This window comes from Pteropus medius, unplaced genomic scaffold, assembly GCF_902729225.1.
Source record: "Pteropus medius unplaced genomic scaffold, Ma_sr-lr_union100, whole genome shotgun sequence".
Classification (NCBI taxonomy): domain Eukaryota; kingdom Metazoa; phylum Chordata; class Mammalia; order Chiroptera; family Pteropodidae; genus Pteropus; species Pteropus medius.
This window is the reverse complement of record NW_024344481.1, coordinates 18,928-28,201: the sequence shown is the minus strand read 5'-3', so window position 1 is coordinate 28,201 and position 9,274 is coordinate 18,928. Positions and strand designations below refer to the sequence as shown.

The window sequence follows — 9,274 nt, the reverse complement described above, 5'->3', positions numbered from 1 at the left end:
GTAGTTTGGTGCTTTGAGACTACAAGATAAACGCATGTTTCAGAAATGCCATATTTAAAATGATGGAAAAAAGAAATGGTCAATGGATACGATTAAAGATGAAGAGATTAAATCCAATAACGTAACTGCCCATGAAGAACACTTGGGAGGGTGCTGGCGACATAGGTGATAGACATGCAAGTTTTTGAGAAGATCTATATGACAAAGCCAGTGGGTGAAATAAGAACACGGTTAGATGATTCTCACTTGGTGACTAGGATGTTGTTTCTGAAAAGGATCCCTAGAGCAAGTTTTATGTCTCTGTTCCTTAGGCTGTAAATAAAGGGGTTTAACAAGGGGGTCACTGCTGTATACATCAGAGAGACTATTCTGGCTTTGTCATTGGAATCGCTTAATGAAGATGAATAGTACAGTGCTAGAATTGTTCCATAGAAGAGAGACACCACAGAGAGGTGGGAGCCACATGTGGACAAGGCTTTGCGGAGCCCTGTGGTAGAGGGGACTCTCAGGATAGAGGCCCCAATACGGCCATAAGAGACCAATATACCACTCAATGGAATAATGACAAACACAGCCACTACGGTGAATACGACCATCTCATTGACAGAGGTATTTGAGCAGGACAGCTTGAGTAGGAGGGGAAGGTCACAGAAGAAGTGGGGAATAATATTGTCAGCACAGAAGGACAGTTGGGCCAGGAGGAGGGTGTGCAAGAGGGCAGTGCCACAGGAGACAAGCCAGGAGCCAGCCACCAGCAGCACACACAGCCCCTCCCTCATGATGGCGGTATAGTGTAGAGGGTGACAGATGGCCACGTACCTGTCATATGCCATCACTGCAAGAAGGAGATTATCAAGACAGCCAAAAACTATGAAAAAATACATCTGTAAAATGCACCCTGCATAGGAGATGAACTTGTCCTTAGCATGCATGTCCCTCAACATCTTTGGGACAGTGACAGATGCAAAGGAGACATCAGTGAAGGCCAAGTGGCTGAGGAAGAAGTACATGGGCGTGTGGAGGCGAGAGTCCAGCCTGATGAGCAGGATGATGAGCAGGTTCCCCAGCACCGTGGTCAGGTACATGCCCAGGAACAGGGCGAAGAACACGCCCTGCTGCTCCGGCCGGATGGGGAGCCCCAGGAGGAGGAAGCCGGACACGCTGCTCTGGTTCTCCCTCCTCATGCTGCTCCTCTGTCTGCAGGAATGAAGGGAGTGGGAATTATCAGAGACTTTGAAAGTGTCATTATGACCACCACAGTAGGAACTCTGACTTTCTCCTGGAGAAGAAGAATAACTGCTTGAACTTATATCATCAGCTAGTGCTGCTAAAGCAAGCAACACGCTCAATGCCCTACACGATGTCTTGCAAATAAATGCATTCTTCTTATTCTTTCAATCAACCAGGTTTTGAAAGTATGATCCTAATTGGAGTTACAAGAACAAATGGGACTCACAGGACCTCTTCCCTTGGTGTGCCAACCCTCCGGAGAGCACCTGACAGAGGGCTGATGAAAGGTATGGATATGCAGCCAGGGCAGTGCAGTGATTCTGACCCCACCTCTTTCTAGCTGATGACTTAGGGAGCCACGCCTCTCTTGGCTTCATCTTGTTCACTGTAGTGTGAAGATACCAAATAGCACATGTTCACATTTAATAGGAGGATTCTAATTCAATACACGTGAATATCTAAGTAGAGTGTCCTGAATAAAATAAAAACACAAAATTTTAGTAATTGCTTTTATGTCAGGATAAGCATCCAAATAAAACCAGGATCAAGTTCAGAAATTTAATAAAACAACATTATGACATGGTCAGCATGAAGGACCAAGAATTTGACCTATACTTAATGCTAACTCATCAGAGCTTTCACACTCTCAAGAGGAGTGTTCAAACTCATATCGTACCATTCAGAGAAATCTGATGGATCTAGTCTTAGTGCAAGTTCATCTTTTACCAAGATATAAAACGTACTTCATTTCATATGTCTCCGTTTATATCTGGTCCTTCATGTTGGCTCAGAAATAAATAGAATGAAAGCCACCTGAGACCTGATATCTGAGAACTGGGGATGCCAGTGATTGGGAGGTGTCTATTAGAATTCACAGTTACCTGGTTGACCATCACTATTTCCCAATACTGATCTTCACATTTGTAATACTTGACATTTAATGAACACTATGTCAGAGAAACACATTTTTGCATTATTGCCTCATGAATCTTCAACAGTCCTAGGATAAGGGTGTTATTAAAGCTTCATTATAGACATACTCAGAAAGAATGAGGACTATCATGACGTCACACAGTAACTGCTGTACTCACAGTTCTCCTACATTTTAAAATTTCCTCGAATTTCTGCTGCTATGACCCCACTGTTTCTCTCTTTAATTAGGCAACAGAGCTAGCACCTTAAAAATTATTATTTCAAGATCTGAAAGCATCTCTCTGCTCACATAGCTGACACAACTCATAGTCCTATAATTTTTTACTTTCCAAATGATTTTCTTAAGCCTTCAATCATTCAATTCATCCATGTTTATTTTGTGTCCGGGAAGTAGAGAAAATAGTGATTTTTTTTCTTTCGTTTATCAAGAGAAGCAGTGAAATTGCTTACAGAATTTCACATACATATCGCATGGTGGAACCTAATCTCAAAGGTAGATTTTCTGATAATTTTCACAAGAGAGAGAATCTTTCCATCTCTTTCCATGGGTGGTAGAGGAGCTAAAGTTAAATGTCAAAATCCTCATGTGCTTAGGAGAGGAACTCCATGTTGACATTGTTGTGTAAGTATCTGACCGGGTAGGTCATCCCAGAAGGGAAACCGGGACCGCAGACATCTCCTGGAGGAGACCCAGGAGAGACGATCCCTAATAACACTGCGGAGCTGCAACTTGAGGGGAAGGAAACAATACAGAAACGGTGCCTTCATTCAGTCAGCACCACGTGTGATAGAGGTGGCTGGGAAAATGCTCAGTACAGAGAAGAGGAGAAGCAGTGACCTGGAGGTTTGCATAGGCCTAATTTTCCTGCCTTTGTACCAGATATTTTCTCCTAAGCAATCAGGAAATGGAGAGTAAGGTTACTGGTCTCCACGATGCTACAGTTTACTAAATGCTCACAACGTCCTAGTGTTTAAGCACCTAACAGACAAGATCTACAGTGGTTATCACTGTTTCTCTCCCTTTGACTTGGAGGCTGCTGGGCACCCAAGGCCAAAAGCTATCCAGTGTGAAAAAGACAAAGATTCGAGTGTAGGCATATGGGACGCCTGGAGTGAGCATTTAGTTTCTAAACTATGTCAATAAAGTTGAAGAAGAGGGTCAAAAATAGTGGGCTTCCAAATGCCCAATTATTCAAATCACTGAAAAATGACCCCAACTCTTCTTCAAAAGGGACTGTTTACTTTTCTTTTCTTTTCTTTTTTTTTTCTTGTTTTTCTTTTTATTCTTTTTGGAGCTGCCTGTGTGGATTCTGGTCTCTAGCAAGTAGAGAGTCAGAATATGAGAATATTGAACACACACACACGCACACGGATTTGTAGCTTGATTTTAAGTCTCTATCCTACACATCATCTGAGTAAAGGAAGTGAGGATATGAGTTCGTTACACACAAAAGCAGTTATTGTGACAGATACACATTTGCCAAAGGGAGATTTATAGATTTCTCTATCTTATATCAAGGTAGGTAAATGCAGTCAGGGTATGAGTCACCTTCACACAAATTTATGCAAAACTCAAAAACAAAGTACAGTGTCACATGCACCTCACAGCGGCACACAGAACTATCACACACCCACTACCACATGCATTGAAGTCGTAAGCGGTCATACATACTCAAATTACAGGTGATGCACAGTGTCTTACACACAGCACACAGACAACAAACTCAAGGAAACGAAGTGCACACTTTCCGAGAGGAAATTTTCTAGCCGTCCATGATTTATGTACATTCTAGGTGAGAGAACTCAATGTGTGAATCAGCGGAGTGCGCGCATGCAAACACACACATGTACACATGTGCACACACACGACTATGAACATTTCTGGGCCCCAGCCGATCTCTACCAGTACTGTGAGTTCAGATACCTTCTGCTTCATGATGTTACCTGAATCTTCACTTTCTGTGCAGAAGACCCAGGATTAAAGGAAGGAAAGCAAACATCAGTGGACTGAGGACTTTTACAATATTTCATATCTGTACACTAGATTCAAAACAATGGGCAGACAACCTCTTTTTACCCATCAGAATGAACCCCGAGAGGGAAACAGCCCCAAATCCCTGAGCGGAGCAGCAGTCAGCTCGGGCTAATTACCCTACTTCCTCCTGGGCCCTTGGGAAGGAGCACGTTTAGGGTCCAGAGGGCCTGAGCTACAACTGGAGTCACAGGAGAAGGTGTCCATGATGTTCGTGCTACGTCGGGCTTCAGGTCAGGTTTCCGGATCGGAAGTAGGAGGTTCCCTGGTCACCGGCAGCCTCGCATCAAAAATTCAGCTTCTCTGTTCAGCTGCGTATGACCCAGGCTATGCACAGGCTCCAGCAGCTGCTGCAGGCTCCCACAGCAGCTACGCAGACCTGTTTCAGACCTCCATTATACCCTTACTAATCCACGGGTCTCCCCTCACCCCTGTGAGGTCTGAAGCATAGGTCCCTACCTTGCTGAGGTGTAGGGGGATGAAACCGTGTGCTCTGGGGAAAATGATTATGAGCTCGCTGCTTACTAAGAGCATACCTGAGTATTTTGCCAAAGATCTCAGATACTCAGATTCTTCAAAGTGGAAATAATAACAGTTCTCGTTATGTGGATTTGAAGGATGTTTAAATGAGCACATAACGAAAGCTTAAAGGGTGTTAAGGTTTGTTGTCATTGACGGTATCAGCAGGGATCAACCATGGCTCACACGAGGTGCTTGCTTATTTTTTAATTAATTCTTTTGTTCGTTCATTCACTTAAATCATTATTAAGTTTCTCACAAAAATAAGAGAGTGATATATACTTTGGAGATATAGCAGTGAGTAACAGAAACAGAAACCCCTCTTGGGGAATACGCATTCATGTAGGAGGTGCAGAAAAAACGTTAACGCAAAATAGTTTGTAGGAAAATGCAAACATTCCAGGGAATAGTAAAAATCAGACTTGGAGCTAGGGAGAATACCACATGTCCATGAACAGGTGAATGGGGAAAGAAAGCTGTGTATGTGTATACAATGGAATAATACTCAGCAATAAATAAATAAATAAATGAATAAAAAGAATGAAATTTTTATTGATGCATATTCTAACATCGGTGAGCCACAAAATGCTTATTCTGAGTGCAAGAAGACAGCGATAAAAGTATATGCACTGTATGATTCCATTTAGATAAACTTCGAGAAGATGCAACCTAATCTATGTGACAGAAAACAGATCAGTGATTCTCCTGGGCACAGATGGAAGGAGCAAAGAAAGAGCAGAAGGGTGGGCACGAGGAAACTTCATAATCTCGACAGCTTTTAGTGAGAGTGTTGTGGGTGTACACATGTCAAAACTATTCCAATTGTATACTTTAAATATGTAAAGTTTTATACTTCAGAAAATCTAGAGATGAAATATTGCCATTTGTGCAAAACAGGAATAGATCTTGAGAGTATTATGCTAAATGAAATAAGTCAGGTGTAAAGAAAAGAACTGTATGATTTCACTCATATGAGGCTTCTAAAACAAAACAACACAGGAACAAACAAAATAACACACAGACTCATAGATACAGACAACAGAATGGTGGTTACTAGAAGGGAAAGGGTTGGGGGAGGACAAATAGGGTAAAGGGGGTCAAATACATGGTGACGGAAAGAGACTCGACTTCAGGTGGTAAGCACACAATAGAGTGTACAGGTGTCTCCTTATAGCTGTAACCCTGAAATTTATATAATGTGATGAACCAGTGTAACCTCAAACATTTATATTTTAAAACATGGATGTCTTTAGCGGAAAAAGAAACAAAATTAAGTATGATCATGTTATTCCATATTGAATATTCCATATTGTCATATTGCCTAGCTACTGTACCTAGATATTTTGTCAAACACTATTCTAGATGTTTCTATAACGGTATATCTTTGAATGAGATGAACAATGAAATCAGCAGGCTCTGAGTAAAGCAGATTGCCCTTCATAATGTAGGTGGGACTCATCTAGTCAGTTGAAGGCCTTAAGAAGAATTCTGACCTCACCTAAAGAAGAGACAGTTCCGTCAGCAGACAGCCTTCACTTAAAACTGCAGCTTTTCCTCGGGGTTCGTCTGCCTGACTACCCTGTCGATTTCGGACTATGAACCTCCACAGTTGCACAGTTGTATGACCCAATTCCTTAATATACATCTCTCTTTCTACACACACGTGGACACACACACACACAAACACACTCAGGCTTATTGATTCTATTTCTCTGGAGAACATTGGCTAATGCATCTAAAATGACCGTAACTTCTCCACCAAATTTGTCCCCTGATATCTGTAAACGTATTGCCTTCCATGCCTCCCCCTCTTGGCCCTGTCCAGAGGCCACTTAATAAGCCAGGGGACGGCTTATTAAGTGGTATTGCTAGTTGCCGATCTTCATGCTTGGAATGCTTTTCCCCTGATATCCCCATGCTCCCACACCTGTCCTCAGTCATGTCTTTGTTTGGATGTTATCCTTCCCATTTTGTATTCCCAGAACTTAGAAAATCACCTGGCATATAATATTCACACACTAAGTGTTTTTCTGTGTGTGAGTTGTGACGGCATGCACTCAGCTTCTCCCAATGAGAAGTGGGAGCCTTCAGTGTAGGAACAGGACAACATTCCTTTTTCCAGACTAAAATTAGGCCGATATAGGTTGTGTTCACCACAAAAATTCAACTCAGAGGCAAAAAGTAGAGTCTTCTTAGAATGGGGAAATTTGATCATTGGATTGACTACTCTGTGCTGCCCTGTTAAGTACTTGTCACAGATACATTCAAACTAAAGTTCATTTAGCCCTCAGAAGCACTTTATCAAGTAGCTACTACATTAAGAAGGTAAGCGTTCTGGACCTTATTCAAATAAACATTGGAAACTTTACTGAATATTTATAGCTATGGAAAATAATAGTAAGAATGAGGAAATAAGGAGCTGATTGATATTGCTTTACTTCAACGAGTATAAACTCAATTATAATTAAAGTTATATCACCTATTGCTAAGGAGGGTTTCTTTACCTATCAAAAATATTCCACAAAACTTAAACTAGCTCCACTTTAACGTACAAATCGTCATTTCATTATATGCGAAATTAGACATAGTATAGCCCATTGAGAATTCTGTACAGCTACCACCAGAAGGTCGAGAAATCGGGTGTGAAAAAGTCTGGCTTAATCTAAAACACCGTCACATTTTGCACATCTAATCATGTCTTACAGCAAAAGCGGTTTTATCTTTAAAAAGGGAATGGATATTGCTGGTGCCGTTTTCCTCCTGAGAGGTGATTGGTGTGTTCTGTGTCTCAGCAAGTCTCCTCGCTCTCCAGGGAGATACAAAAAAAGCTCAACCCATTTAGAATTGTGAACCACACACGTGACTGATAAGTAGTTTGGTGCTTTGAAGACTACAAGATAAACGCAGTGTTTCAGAAATGCAATATTTAGAATGATCGAAAAATAAATGGACAACGGATATGACTAATATGGAAGGGAGTAGATCCAATAACGTAACTGCCTATGAAGAACACTTGGGAGGGTGCTGGCGACATAGGTGATAGACATGCAAGTTTTTGAGAAGATCCATATGACAAAGCCAGTGGGTGAAATAAGAACACGGTTAGGTGATTCTCACTTGGTGACTAGGATGTTGTTTCTGAAAAGAATCCCCAGAGCCAGTTTTATGTCTCTGTTCCTTAGGCTGTAAATAAAGGGGTTTAACATGGGGGTCACCGCTGTATATATCAGAGAGGCTATCATGGCTTTGTCATTGGAATCGCTTAATGAAGAGGAAAAGTACAGAGCTATAATTGTTCCATAGAAGAGAGACACCACAGAGAGGTGGGAGCCACATGTGGACAAAGCTTTGTGGAGGCCTGTGGTCGAGGAGACTCTCAGGATAGTGGCCCCAATACGGCCATAAGAGACCAGGATAGCACAAAAAGGAAAAATGACAACCAGAGCCCCTACAGTGAATATGACGATCTCGTTGACAGAGGTATTTGAGCAGGACAGCTTGAGTAGGAGGGGAAGGTCACAGAAGAAGTGGGGAATGATATTGTCAGCACAGAAGGACAGTTGGACCAGGAGGAGGGTGTCTAAGAGGGCAATGCCACAGGAGACAAGCCAGGACCCAGCCACTAGAAGCACACACAGCCCCTCCCTCATGATGGCGGTATAGTGCAGAGGGTGAAAGATGGCCACGTACCTGTCATATGCCATCATTGCAAGAAGGAGACTGTCAAGACAGCCAAAAACTATGAAAAAATACATCTGTAAAATGCACCCTGCATAGGGGATGAACTTGTCCTTAGAGTGAATGTCCCTCAACATCTTTGGGACAGTGACAGATGAAAAGGAGACATCAGTGAAGGCCAAGTGGCTGAGGAAGAAGTACATGGGCGTGTGGAGGCGAGAGTCCAGCCTGATGAGCAGGATGATGAGCAGGTTCCCCAGCACCGTGGTCAGGTACATGCCCAGGAACAGGGCGAAGAACACGCCCTGCTGCTCTGGCCGGATGGGGAGCCCCAGGAGGAGGAAGCCGGACACGCTGCTCTGGTTCTCCCTCCTCATGCTGCTCCTCTGTCTGCAGGAATGAAGGGAGTAGGAATTATCAGAGACTTTGAAAGTCTCATTATGGCCACCACAATAGGGACTCTGACTTTCTCCTGGAGAAAAAGAATAACTGCTTGAACGTATATCGTCAGCTAGTGCTGCTAAAGCAAGTAACACGCTCAATGCCCTACACGATGTCTTCCCAATAAATGCATTCACTTATTCTTTCAATCAACCAGGTTTTGGCAGTATGATCCTAATTGGAGTTACAAGAACAAATGGGACACAAGGACCTCTTCCCTTGGCATGCCAACTCTCCGGGGAGCACCTGACAGAGGGCTGACCAAAGATATGGATCTGCAGCCAGGGCAGTGCTGTGATTCTGGCCCCACCTCTTTCTAGCTGATGACTTAGGGAGTCACGCCTCTCTTGGCTTCATCTTGTTCAGTGTAGTGTGAAGATACCAAATAGCACACGTTCACATTTAATAAGGAGGATTCTAATTCAATACACGTGAATATCT

The 9,274-nt window shown here is 42.8% G+C and overlaps 1 protein-coding gene across 1 annotated transcript; it reads right to left on the bottom strand.

Annotated features, from left to right (window-relative positions):
• Positions 1 to 242: 242 nt before the first annotated feature.
• LOC120610802 (olfactory receptor 1J4-like) lies at positions 243 to 8,769 on the bottom strand. Its single transcript, XM_039873107.1, has 2 exons — positions 8,273 to 8,769; positions 243 to 1,185 (listed from the first exon to the last, which is right to left on the bottom strand). Exons 1-2 carry the CDS (start codon positions 8,767 to 8,769, stop codon positions 243 to 245), a joined length of 1,440 nt encoding a protein of 479 aa, XP_039729041.1.
• Positions 8,770 to 9,274: the final 505 nt, after the last annotated feature.